Source organism: Lynx rufus, unplaced genomic scaffold (assembly GCF_022079265.1).
Source record: "Lynx rufus isolate CCGP_SWC_20201006 ecotype Redwood Valley unplaced genomic scaffold, mLynRuf1.p SCAF_26, whole genome shotgun sequence".
Classification (NCBI taxonomy): Eukaryota; Metazoa; Chordata; class Mammalia; order Carnivora; family Felidae; genus Lynx; species Lynx rufus.
Genome location: NW_025814841.1, coordinates 1,254,700 through 1,269,351, shown reverse-complemented (window position 1 = coordinate 1,269,351; position 14,652 = coordinate 1,254,700). Strand labels below are relative to the sequence as shown.

General features: G+C 33.8%; 1 protein-coding gene across 7 annotated transcripts in view; it reads left to right on the top strand.

Annotated features, from left to right (window-relative positions):
* OXR1 (oxidation resistance 1) overlaps positions 1 to 14,652 on the top strand; it is a 367,305-nt gene that overhangs the window by 297,698 nt on the left and 54,955 nt on the right. For all 7 annotated transcript variants that reach the window (XM_047089007.1, XM_047089009.1, XM_047089014.1 and 4 more), the window contains 3 exons: positions 7,795 to 7,877; positions 12,577 to 12,684; positions 13,591 to 13,704. In XM_047089007.1, the coding sequence (XP_046944963.1) occupies positions 7,795 to 7,877; positions 12,577 to 12,684; positions 13,591 to 13,704 (305 nt within the window). The remainder of the gene's footprint in view (positions 1 to 7,794; positions 7,878 to 12,576; positions 12,685 to 13,590; positions 13,705 to 14,652) is intronic.

Sequence of the window (14,652 nt, the reverse complement as noted above, 5' to 3'; positions counted from 1 at the left end):
GAGATCTCTATGATTGGACAATAATCAAAGACTAGATCATGAATCAAAATTTGTGAGGTTAGGACTTCAACTAGTTTTAAGTTTCCCAGGTGATTCTAATGTGTAGATAGGATTAAAAACCACTATTTTCCTCAGTCCTGTGTCTCAATCAAATTACTGAGCCTTGATGAGTTTTTTGTTTTTGTTTTTGTCTGTTTTCTTCACAAGCACTTTGGACATGTACCTGTTTTATAATTCAGGTTCAGAAAAGAGATTCATGTTTAAATTGTATGCCAACATCTGGATGAGATTGAGACCTTCGGAAATTTGAGGTGACAATGAAAAGTTCCTGAAAAGAAGGCACACTCATATGCTTGAAAGAGAAATGCTGAAGATAGATCTTAGTATATTTGCTTCCAGTCTTTCATAACACGTTCCTTTTTTAGTAAAATCATGTATGCTAACTATGAAGTAGTCATATACTGTAAAGGTTAAAGTTTAAAAGCCACTTCCTATCTAGCCATCCAGAGACATAACTGATATCAGGGTAGGCATTACTGTCAAGATCTATTCTGTGTATATGTACATACAGAATGATGGTTAGAAGGAAGGAGTAACTGAAAGGCATCATTTGTTTGCCCTAAGAAAGTATTTCCTAAAAGGTGTGTCTAAAGTTAAGCATATTTATGGGGCGCCTGGGTGGTGCAGTCGGTTAAGCGTCTGACTTCAGCCAGGTCACGATCTCGCGGTCCGTGAGTTCGAGCCCCGCGTCGGGCTCTGGGCTGATGGCTCAGAGCCTGGAGCATGTTTCCGATTCTGTGTCTCCCTCTCTCTCTCTGCCCCTCCCCCGTTCATGCTCTGTCTCTCTCTGTCCCAAAAAATAAATAAACGTTGAAAAAAAAATTTAAAAAAAAAATAAAAAATAAAAAAAAATAAAGTTAAGCATATTTTTACAAATTGTTAATAAGACCTTGGTATTATTCTAAATTCAGTTTTAGGCAGGATCTACTTATTAAAAAAAAAAAAAAAGTTTGTCTTGAGAGACACAGAGTGCGAGCAGGAGAAGGCAGGGAGAGAGAGAGAGAAAATATCCCAGGTAGGCTCCATGCAATCAGCACAGAACCTGAGCCGAAGTTGAGAGTTAGACTCTTAACCCACTGAGCCACCCAGACACCACTAGTTGGAATATACTTAATCCTTTGAGATGACATTAGCAGTTTCATCTCCCATATTTTTCCTCATCTCCTAATATTTACTCATTATATTATTTTTACATTTTCCATACTTGTAACATTCACAATGAGTTTTTCAGTTACATTTTTAAAACATTGTTCAGTACTCTCCACTAGTCCTTTTATCGTGCCCTCCTCATTCTTAAAGTTTTTATTTTGATATAGTTGGCATAACTTAAGTTTTCTGGCAATGAATAGTGTTTCCATAAAGAAGTCTTAAGCTAGAATGTTTTTCCCCCTACTAGGTGATTTGCTTTTTATGAATGAATTCTTATTTTCCAAGCACTATAATTTAATCAGGAGCAGAAAGGGAATAATCAGATTTGTGTATGCTTATGTGTTGTGTAATACTCTTGGGAATTACATCTTTCCTCTAGGATCCATGTTGGTAGAGCAGCCACTATATGGAACAGCCCTGGTCTTGACATAAAGGAAATAGAGAATTAAGATGTATAATGTGGGTCTTAACACTTTAACACTTTACCTGGAATAGCCATCACTTCTGTTCATGTTTCAGTGAGCAAAGCAAGTCACATGGCCATGTCAGACATCAGTGGTATACTGATTTTATATTCCTTCCCAGGGAGGAATACGGGATGCTTAGCAACAGTGCAGTCTATCACAAGGACTACTTAAAAAAAAATCCATTTATTTTGAGAGAGACCGAGTGTGCATGGGAAGGGCAGAAAGAGGGGGAGAGAGAGAATCCTAAGAGGGGGAGAGAGAGAATCAGGCTCCACACCTGATGGGGGGGGGGGGGCTCCAACCCACGAACCACAAGATCATGACCTGAGCAGAAATGAAGGGTCAGTCGCTCAAAGGACTGAGCCACCCAGGCACCCTTCACAATTACTACTTTAGAAAGCAATTCTGTTAGTTTGACAGAGATTTGAAAATTGCTAGTCTTACTGTCACCAGTAGGGAAGCCTGTTTTTTCTGTTGGTTATTCAGTCTGCCAGTTGGATCCTCAAAAGCTCTATTAGCAGTGCTTCTCAGACTTATTGTGCATTCAGATCAATTGTGAATCAGTAGTTCTGGAATGACACCTGAGATTCCATAGTCACCATAAGCTCCCAGGTGATGCCAATGCTTTTGGTCCTTGAAACAACTTTAAATAGCGAGGCTGTGTGTATATAGCTCTTATATATTGGAGCTTTTCACTTAGAAGCTGACCACTGAAAAAATCCTTGGCTAGATGGAGAAAGGGAGCAGTAAAGGGGAACAACTAATAGGTAGGAGACCAATAAGAATTTGAGATATGACTAAATAAAGGGAAAGATGAACATTGAGAAGGAGTTATTTTGTGAATGCTTAACAAAATATCAAATAAAATTGAACAAGCCTATCAAATTTGCCATGAAGTTCGCCTTTGCCAAGGCAGGTTTAGTGAACTGGGAAGAGAGAAGCCATTGTCATGCATTATGGAATCAGTAGGTGGTGATGGAGTAAAGACAGTGAAAGTAGATTTTTATTTTCAAGATTTCAACAATGAAAAGCAGAAAGATAGGGTGAAAACTGGAAGGGATGTTCACAAAATTGAAGAAAAATTGAGGAATTTTTAAAATTTGTTTTTGTTTTGATTATGGGTAAGGAGTCATCAGAAGTAAAATGTTGAAAATACAGGCTTTTTTTCGTTTTTCCTGTATTACCTTACTGTAGAGGGAATCATTAGTAAAGCTGTAATCAGCAAATCTCTTGTAGTTTAGAATATCTGTATTATTGTGTTTGAAAATACTGACTCCCAGCTCAATATTTTTGAATTTATCACATATTTTATGAGTAGCTACTATCAAAATTATAGTATTCTGTTATAATGGGAATATTTTAGTACTTTAAAACTGGATCTCATGCTATTTTCATTGTTGGTTTTCAGGTGTTTTCTTCCTCCAGTTTGCCTTTCCTATTATTACCAAAATGACCTTTAATTTAAAGTTCTAGCTTTGTGAGTTCTCTGCTTAAAAATCTTTTGGGACTTCTGAATCTGGTAATAGTAAGCTGGGTAATTCACACTATCCTGTTGAGAACAGTTTGAAAAGCAGAGCCAAAACAAAATAAATTTTATTGAGGGTATCAGAAAGCAAACTGATATTGACTAGATTAGGACCTGAGTGAGGACAGAGGCCAATTTGGGATTGCTTTTTCCCTGGGGAATGTGTTGATTCCAGAAATAGCACGGGGCGATTAAAAGGTGCGTTTAACTACATAGGGTATAAGGGAACAAGGATAAAATACAAAACCGACTACAAGGATGGTGGTGAACTCTTGCTTAGGACCCTAAAACATTGTACCTTAGGTATAGAAAAACTAAAGTTAGTAGATTCTTATAGGATATTGGCATAGCTTCAGATCATCACACATACATCTTTAGTAACATGATCTGGCATTGCTAGTATCCTCAGTTGTTTGACAGAAGCAAACAATATTTTCTGGAGAAATACAGCTTTTTGCGTGTCAAATTCTGTCAATAGGCAATTTTGCAAACTGTATGCAGCACACAAAATATAATTAGGCACATGACAAGATCTCAGAAACAACAGTGAATAAAAACAGACTCACAGGAACTCTGGATATTGTAGTTATGATTTAAAATAGCTGTATTGAAAAAACAGCTGTGTTGAGAATTTTGAGCTAGTTGAGGATTTTGTAGAAAGATACAAACTATAAAAAAGAAAAATGGACATTCTAGAACTGAAAAATGTCATAGGTTGGCAAAATAAACCACATTCTCTAAATAGCAAAAGAAATTAGAAGTTATAAAATATTTTGGATCAAACTATTAAAATATTGAAGTTTGTAGGATTTAGCTTAGAAGAGTGTTTATTCTAGATTACATATATGTGTCTGCTTCTGGTAATGATGGAGTAAAATCTAAGTCCCTTGCTTTTTTCACTCTATCAAGACAATTTTATCTTGGGGAAAGTTTTATATATTCATTTACGTATCAGGATTTTATTGAACACCTACTGTATGCCAGACATCATATAAGGTGCTGGGTATATAGAAAGATTTTTCAACCTTAATAGTGCTGACATTCTGGGAAGATAATTCTTTGTTGTAGGGGGAATGGGGTGTACATTGTTTAGCACACAATGTTTAGCAGGGTACATGGCCTGTACCCACTAGATGCCAGTAACATTTTCCTATTGGCAATAACCAATAATGTGCCTCAGTTTCTTCGGTGTAAAATGATACCTACTTTAGAGGAATCAGATAAGGTGATAAATATGAAGTACTTAGAACAATGGCTTGCATATACTAAGCACTTGATAAATGTTAATTATTATTTTGATTGTTAAATCACAAATATGTATATATTTCTTATTTGTAAATTTTTTTAATGTTTATTTTTGAGAGAGAGAGAGAGACCATGTGCGAGTGGGGGTTGGGGGGGTGGTGCTGGCAGAGAGAGAGGGAAACAATACCGAATCAGGCTCCAGGCTCTGAGCTGTCAGGATAGAGCCTGATGTGGGGTTCGAACTCACAAACTGTGAGATCATGACCTGAACTGAAGTCAGATGCTTAACTGACTGAGCTACCCAGGTGCCCCTATGTATATATTTCTAAAGTGTAATAACTTCTGTGAGGAAGAAGACTAGGACCTCTTCTTTCCATACTCCCTCTCTGGATTCTTTTATGCTGGCAACTGTCTTTAAAAAGTATGTTATGAAGTTACCTGACAAGAGATTGGGCTAGGTAACAACTATGATCATTTACAAGTCTCAGTTGTTCTTATTATGTGACTGTGTTCTTGTATTGTTAGAAGAGAATGATCAGTTTGTTTCGTTGTGCTCTGGTACTTATATTTATGAGTAAATGTTTTAATATTGGTTATTAAAATTTAGAACTGTTTGTAATAAAAATTATTAAAAATATGTAATTTAAATTATTAAAGTGGATACTTTCAATTTGTTTTAAAGTTTATAGAAAGCTGGTACATTGGTTTTCTTGTTCTAAACTGCTCTCCATGGTGAACTCTTGAAAATGAGAGCAATTGTAAACTTCATTGTGATTAAACGTTTAATGAACTCTTGGGATATTATGAAACACAAATTGAAAAACTTCTATTAGGCGAAGTAAATGTAGATTAATGGTTATTCCTAAAATTGATTAAAGATGGATATATATTATTAGTTAAAAGTAATCTGTAATTGTACTTTGCATTGCTTAAGAAGTTTAAATGGCAAAATGAAGATAATGTTTTTGGCTCCCTCTACTGTTTATTAAAGAGCAGAAATTACTATTTAAAACTTTTAAAATAGTTTTACATTTAAGATAGATTAATATTTTAAGAAAAATGAAATTTAAACATGTTATTCAGCAGAGAAAAAATAGAATAAGCAAAAATAATACACTTTTTCATAAGCATTATATCATTTTGCACTCATTTTTTTTTAATTGGATGTTTTATTTATTTTGAGAGGGAAAGTGAGCACGAGCAGAGCAGGGGCAGAGAGAGGGAGAGAATCCCAAGCAGGCTTCACACTATCATCACAGAGCCCCATGTGGGGCTCCATCTCATGACCACAAGACCATGACCTGAGCCAAGACCTAAGAGTCGGACGCTTAACCAATTGAGCCACCCAGAAGCCTCTCATTTTACATTCCTGCCATAAATATACAAGAATGCTGTTTTTTCTACAATGTGTGGTCAGGCTTCTGAATTTTAACCAGTCTGATAGGTGAGAAATGGTATCTCAGTGTAGGTTAAGTTTACATTTCTCTAGTTATGAGTTAGATTGAAAATAATTTTGTATGTTTATTTTTTAAAAAAAATTTTTTAATGTTTATTTTTGAGAGACAGAGATAGAGCACAAGCAGGGGAGGGGCAGAGAGAGAGAGGGAGACACAACAGAATCTGAAGCAGGCTCCAGGCTCCGAGTGGTCAGCACAGAGCCAGACGCAGGGCTTGAACTCACAAACTGTATGTATGTATAATATGCATATATATGTATATACGTATATATAAAATTCATTCCCTCCTAGGGGTGTAATATATGAGCCATAACTCTTTGTTTTTCTTTATGGGAAATTAATGACTTTATGAGAATTGGGGTAGTTCAAGGTACAGTTTAAGTTGTAGTTCATTCACACTGGAGGTTTGCCATGTCAGGCCCTTTGTTAGGCACTGAGGAGGCATTGTGGAACAAAAGCTCAGTATTTTGTAGGTTACCATTTAGTAGAAGGGATTAAAAAGAGATTGAAATTTAAAACTGTGCCAGGTGCTATGGAGGAGACATACATATGCTATGGGATTAATAAAAGACACTTGGGTTAGCCTAGGTGATCAGAAAGGTTTTAGGAGAGCTTTTTCAGGCATTGTGAAACTGCGCGTTTTTGGGATTCAGACTTAGCGTTTTTATTATTAATGCTTTATTAGAACCATTTGCCCAACTGAGCTACTTAGGTACCTATAAACAAACTCTAGTATGGTCAGAATTGAATTAAGATTGGATAGAGGGAAAACAAATAGACACTTTCTAGATTGTTTGGGTTTGGGTAGAACTAATTTTCTTTGAAAACTATCATTTTAATCTTGTAGAATGTTGATGGTGAATATTATAGCATTTTGCCATTCACTATCTTTTTCAGTTTTGAGTTTTTTGTTCTTTAGAGATTGATTTTAATCATTTTAAATTACTTAGGTAAGAGTGGTATTTTATCATTTCAATGTAATGATTGTTACATGAACTATGGATGAGAAGGTTAGCACTAATGCAAAATTTAAACTGAAACAGATACCGTAATCTTGGTAATAATGACATGTTCAAGTGAAGTGTCTTGATAAGCAAAGTGAAAAATACTACTTTATCGAAATGAAATGCACAAAGTGTGTTTATATATGAAAGGGTATCTTAATTTATAGTCTGTAGACAAGGAATTTAGTAATTTAATTCAATAGAGAAGACTCCATCTTTAACTATGGTTGTAAAAGTAGAGCTGTTTTCTCCTGTGAGGATTAATGTTACATTTTTCAGACTTGGTTTGGTAATAATAATAATATATCCTCAAATATAGTTTATTGTAATTAAGTTAGATTGGTTGAAAGAAATCCATAATTTAGTTTTCAATAAAATTTGATAATCCTTTCTGCTAACAGTTGCTTATGTTTTGAATTGACTTCCAGTTATTATAGTGTCTCATACTGGTCGGCTCCTAAAGCAAGCAAGGAGGAATACATTTTCTTTTTTGACAGTTGGTTGCATTTTAGAGCAGAGAATCCCAGGGAGCAAGCTGTATTAGTAGTTAGTCTAATAGATAACTGCCCACTGAGCTCTAGTTAGCAGTCCTTGACATTACTCTGAAAGGAAAATGAATTTATTTATTTATTTATTTTTAATGTTTATTTATTTTTGAGAGAGAGAGACGAGTGTGAGCAGGGGAGGTGCAGAGAGAGAAGGAGACACAGAATCTGAATGAAGCAGGTTCCAGGCTCTGAGCTCTCAGCACAGAGCCCAGTGCAGGGCTCGAACTCATGGACTGCGAGTTCATGACCTGAGCTGAAGTTGGACGCTCAACTGACTGAGCCACCCAGGCGCCCCTGGAAAATGAATTTAATAGGAATTTTACCTCATTTTTTTTTCAGACACTGGCCAAAAGAAGACCTTAGACAAGAAAGATGGGAGACGAATGTCTTTTCAGAAACCTAAAGGAACTATTGAGTATACTGTAAGTTACTTTTTTAAAAAAGCTGATTTGTCTTTGTAAGAGTGTTACCTAAGACATTCTTTGTTTATACTGTAATAAATAAGATAAAAGTTGTTAAATTGCCTTATTTCAAAAATCGTGTTTTAATAACTTTTATTAATAATAATGTTTAAGATCTTAATTGTATTTTAGGGGTTTTTTTTCCTTAAAGAGAAATTTTATTAAGTGTGATAAAAGACAGTTATTCCAGCAAATTTAATTTAGTGTAGATGGTAATTTACAGGGAGTCAAAGGTCCTGTGTTCTAATAATTTTTATTAGATTAGGCCTTTAGGAAAATATTTACTCTTTGAGAAATGTGATCTTCATTATATTCCCAACAGTGTTAATGATAATGAAAAGGGCAGATAGAATACTTAAAAGATAAGTTGGTATTTATCTTCCAGAATAACCTCTCACATGATGATTATTTGCACTGATTTATAGCTAAGTTTCTTTAGCTTTGAAATGGAACTTGTTTCTGTGTTCTTAAAATGACCTTCAAAATCTCCCTGCAGTCAGCTTTTTACATTTCTGGTTACCAAGGAAAACTGAAGTGAGAAGTCAACTTTAGTCTGTGGTGTAATGCTCATTGGCTTGTGTGTAAATGTTGTTTATTTAGCTAATGTTAATAATGTTATAAGCCAATTATTTTAGCTGACCTTAATTTTGTGTTACTGTTTGTGTTTTTCTAATATGTTATAACTGTATTAAGAAAGTAGAAATTTTAAACAATTTCTGTATTTGAATCATCAGGAAACCTTCCAGTCTTGGTTCGAATCTTAATATTTTCCATGAATCCTTAAAATTGAAGAAATTATCAAAAACTTAGAGTTACACTTTATTTCTATATATTGCATAATTGATGATTTGAGACTTTAAGTATTTTTAAAAAGTTGAGAACCAGGTACTTAGGGTAGAAGTACTTTTACCATTGAAAGAATCTCTTCTTAAAGCATATTATAAACTTCAGTGTGCTTGTACCTTCTCTGCATGATTGAGAAATGGAGAAAATAAGTTCAAATAGTAAAATAATGGGTTATGTAATTTGATGTATTTGTTAGTGTTTATTCAGGCATAAGATTATAGACATGAGACATACGATGTTATCTATACATGTAATTGTGTGATTGTGAAGAATTGTGAAAGTTTAGTTTGTTTTTAATTTTAGGAGTTTACCATTCTTTTCTTGTAATTCAATAAAACTTGTGTTATCTGTAGCAAAGTTAAATTTAACTTAAGAACCATTATTTTGTGGGGGGAGGTTAATTGAAACTTGAAATTATATTTTGTCTTAACATTATATGTGACCTTTTGGAAATAATCAAGTATTAACCAGAAAAGTTATAAAACATCCTTTTGCAGGTCTTTGTTTAGACTTTTTCCCCTTGTTTTTTAAGTCCTTTGTTTATTCCCTATGCCATATCCTAGAAGAAAGAAATGTATTTCTAAACTAAGATTTTATTATTTTATATTCTATTCTTGTTATAGTTTTATAAAATTTTCATATAGCATCTTTATATAAAATATATGACATGATTTTTATATTTAGGAAAATATATTTCTCCCTATATTTCTCTTAAAATAAAACTTTTAATATAATGTACTCTCAAAATTTGTTCTGAAATATTTATGATATAGCTTAAATACATTTTAAACCACCTAAATGTATTATATATTAATCATCGCATCGTAGCTTTAAAATTAAAATCATGTTGGGGCGCCTGGGTGGCGCAGTCGGTTAAGCGTCCGACTTCAGCCAGGTCACGATCTCGCAGTCCATGAGTTCGAGCCCCGCGTCAGGCTCTGGGCTGATGGCTCGGAGCCTGGAGCCTGTTTCCGATTCTGTGTCTCCCTCTCTCTCTGCCCCTCCCCCGTTCATGCTCTGTCTCTCTCTGTCCCAAAAATAAATAAACGTTGAAAAAAAATTGTAAAAAAATTAAAATCACGCATATGTATATGTGTGTATATATTTGCATATACACACGTACATACTGTTTTTCATTGTGAAATCACTTTAAGTAGGAATCCAAAGTAGACCGTGAAAATGCTATACATTATCATTTTATTCCTAGTTAACTTAATATTTGTATACCTTTATCATGAAAGAGCCTTTTCCAAGGTCACTAATAATTTTCTAATTATCAAACTCTGGCCTTTTCTTTGTTGCTTTTTGCCCATTGTTCCTTCTGATTTTATTTTTTTCCGTTTTAAGTTACTTTCAGTGAGGATCTGGGAATGGATAATTAGATAATGTCTGAAAGTCTTCACTGCACCCTCATTCCTGGGAGTTCACCAGTCTGTTAATTATCAGGCTGAGAGTTCTTTTCTCACACAACACTTTCCGTATTGTAATCCAGTGTCCTATGTCCCTCTGTTGCCTTTTTACTCATTTTTAGGCAGTCGTCTTGTTTTAAGATTGTTTTTGGAGTTTCCTTTTTTTTCATTACAGTTCTGCAGTGCTACTGTGATAAGTCTAGATTCAGACATATTTTTACTTCAGTGTGTGTCTTCAGTCTAAGGAGTATGCCATTCATAATTCTGAAAGATGGTCACCCATCTTTTTTTTTTATTATTATATATCCCTTTTTTTTCTCTGTGCTTGAAACTAATTGCACTACATTTTGCTTTCATCGTGCTTCATTACCCTGGTATTCTTGCTGTTATTTTGACTGTATCTTCCATCTCTTACTGGCTATTTCTGCTCTTCTTGATTCCAAATGTAAGTGGTCCCATGTTTCTTTTCACTTTTCCACTTACAGATTCCATTACCTGGAGATCTTAAGGAATTTAAAACTGTGTGAAGTGAGAACCCAAATTTTTTCTATTCCTGCCTTTCTGCATGCATGTATTTCCCACTGTCACTTTATACTTAACGCACTGTAGGAAACCTCTCACCAATTTCTCCATCCTTGCCCAATGCTCCATTTTCTTGTTTCCATTTCCCTTCAGTTTGTTATTTGTCCAGGTTGGAATTTTGGGATTCAACATCAATTGCTTATTACCATTCGCACCCCTGACCTGCTACTACTGCTACTACCACCACCACCATTGCAACCTCATTCAATCCATGAGCGCTTTCGTGAGTCTTAGTTGGAAACCTTATAAACCTTAATCTCATCCTTTACATTTTTTTATTAGTTTCAACCTCATTTACTGCAGTGTTAAATTGGTTTTTCTTCTCTTATCTCATTAGTCCTAGACCTGTTGCTACTCGGGCCATGTAGCTTCTTCGCTTTATAATTATTGATGATTTTTATTATATTCATCATCCCATCTAAAAGGATCATTGTATGAATAAAATGTGATTATATGAAAGTACTTTGTAAACTTACAGATGTTACTGCAAAATATAATTTGTTTACAGAGACCTGCCTATATCATCTCAATAGGTTAAGTGATAGGTCATCTCATTACATAGATGAGAACGTTTGCACAGAAGGAAGCAGAACTAGTTTATTATCCAATGTATTTGTCACAGATTTGGTTTTATATAACCATTAAAGAAAAAAATACATGCTATTTTTTTTTACATTATATACCTAGCTACTTTTCCTAACTTTCAAAGTTTTCGACAGCCTAATTCTAAATGCCCTTTCAATCTCATCCTTTTTTAGAATTAACTCTAGTAACTCACCTTCCTGAAATCTTAAACTCAATAGTGTACTCTGGGTGGTTTAGGGGGAAGAAATAGTATCGCACAAAAGTGTTTTGTACTTTTCTGTCTCCTAACTGTGTCAGTCCTATTCTCTTCGCTTTGAATGTTCTTTCCTTCTCTCTACTTCTCAAATTCCTCTTCCTTCTTCAAAATCTAGCTTTTGAATCTTTTTAATAAAGTTTTCCTTGGACAATTTGTAGCAAATGTGTTGCACTATCTATACTCGGAACTTCTGTTATATTTGTTTCGTTTAAATTGCTCTTCATCTTTCTTGAAACCTTTTTTGTCTTTCTTATTTTTCAACTATGTTGTAAATCCCTTGTGCACTAATACCACTTAGATACGCTTAATTTTATCCTATAGAGCTCTTATAATGCCTTATGTATAGAGGACTCCAAAGGCATATACTGACTGATCAAATGACTTTTTCTTTCAGGAAAATTGGCAAAATCCCATGACTTAAGATTTCTGTAAATACAATCATTGAAATATACTAATGATTTAGAAGTAGATTGCTAAATTTTGGTTCAAATATTATCTAATTTGCATATTTAAATGGCAGAATATAAACATAAAGGTATAATATTTTCAGTTTAATATAAACATATAGATACAGTATTTTCAGTTTAATACAAACATTCTTGGCTAAAATAAAATTTGTATGTTTCTAGGTTCCATATGTGTTAGAAACTATTTAAAGGAATAGTACATTTTTAAAGCCTTTGTGAAATAAAAATCATTTGTGTTTTGTAAATTATATTGTGTATTTTGAAATTACTTGCAGTAGAGGCCCACATATAACTATGATATACTGTGATAAAGCATACACACTGTATCATAATAGGTTGAGACCATCTGCTAACAAAACACAAAATTTCTCAAGTTATCCTATATCTAAAGATGGAAAATACCACTTGTTAATCAAATGTGAGTTTGGTCCACAGACATATTAATGGTATTAAACATCAGGTTGTAGCTTTTCTGTTTTAACAGATTCAAATAATTTATTTTTTCTTTTAAACAGGTTGAATCAAGGGATTCTTTGAATAGTATAGCCCTGAAATTTGATACAACGCCCAACGAACTTGTTCAATTAAATAAGTTATTCTCCCGAGCAGTTGTTACTGGACAGGTATCTTTTTTTTAATGATTGGTACTTAGAAGCATTAAGTAGTAAGACAGAAATTATCCATTGAAGTATAGTTAATAATATGGAAATTTTACGAATAATTTTATGCATATTTTGAACAAATCATATTGGCTCTAGAAGAGAAAATTGTCATTTGTATGCATATTAATTTTTTTAATACAAATTGAAAATAATTGTGAATTATCTTACTAAAATACTCAAAGCAATAGCATGTACATGATAAAAAAACTCAAAAATTTTTAAAGGTAAGTTATCCCATCTTCGACTTCTAGTTTCCTTTTCTAGAAGCAACCACATTTACAGTTTGTATACTCTTCCAGAAGCCTTTCTGTCTCTTTTTTTCTTTTTGTCTCAATTTAACTTTGATTCTTAGAAAATATTTAAGTGTGGCTTCACCTCAGACTTTTTCATGTGTAGGTAGTGTTGCACTATATTGACATATTAACAAGACACAGTAACTTTATACCGTTTCAGCTCTTTTGTTATTATAAACATTGATGTAGAAAACACTGTTGTACATCTCGCCTTTTTTATATATGCAGGAGTTTCTGTAAAGTCCTAGAAGTAAAATTGATGAGTTAAATGATACATGCATTTTAAATTTTGTTAGCTGTTACCAAATTGTCCTGTAAGAGGAACACCCATAGTATATGATAATTATTGTTTCCCTACCCTGTCTTTGACACTATTTATTATCAAACTTGTCTAAATAGAATATAAATGTCTTTTTTTGTGTTGTTAGAATTATTGTAATAAATATTCTTTAAATCTGAATATTTTTATTTTCTGTTTATTGGCGAAGGTCATTAATGGTACTTGCCTATAGAACACCATTCAATTGTTAATATTTCAGTTTGAGTGAATCTTCATTTGGATGTTTTCTTGCAGGTTTTATATGTTCCTGATCCTGAATATGTCTCCAGTGTTGAGAGCTCTCCATCTCTAAGTCCCATAAGTCCTCTGTCACCAACATCTTCCGAGGCTGAATTTGATAAGGCCACTGTAAGTGTCCCTACTTTTCAAAGATAACTATGAAGAAATCTCACTGTGTGTATGTATATGTATATATATATATATATATATATATATCTTCATTGTTTTTTATTCTACTTTGACTATGGTTAAAACTAAAGTTTACCTTTTTATTCTATTACATAATGGTTGTTTTTTTGTTTTGTTTTGTTTTTTTGTTACATAACAGGTTTTAAAGGGAACATTCTTATTAAACCAAACAGCTTAAATTATCTCACTGTTGTTATTGGTGGTAGTCCAAAGATATTCATCAACTCTCTCTTATAAATGCCATATAATAATTTAAAGAAGGAGTTTTACCTGATATACATGACAGTTTCATGATAGGAAGTCCATGCGCAATTAATTTTTATTTCAGTTTTCTGTCACTGATTTTATTTACCTAGAACACTTGAGTTTATTTTTGACACACTGCCTTTTAAAAAATAATTTATCAGGGCAGCTGTGTGGTTCTGTCAGTTAAGCATCTGACTCTTGATTTCTCACGGTTCGTGAGATTGAGCCCCACATCCAAAGCAGGCTCTGTGAGCACAGGGCCTACTCAGGATTCTCTCTCTCACTCTCTCTTTCTCTCACCGACACATGTGCACTCTCTAAAAAATAAACAGTTTTAAATAATTTATCGTCTTGGGGTGCCTGGGTGGCTCAGTCGGTTGGGCGTCCAACTTCAGCTCAGGTCATGAACTCGCATCCTGAGTGGCTCTATGCTGACAGCTCAGACCTGGAGCCTGCTTCAGATTCTGTGTCTCCCACTCTCTCTCTCTCTGCCCCTCCCCTAATCATGCTGTGTCTCTCTCTGTCTCTCGAAAATGAATAAATGTTAAAAAAAATTTAAATAATTTGTCATTTAATCATTCTTCTAAGTATTCTTAGCAATTAATAGTGGATTGATTTACCTAGCATTTTCAAGGAATGTTC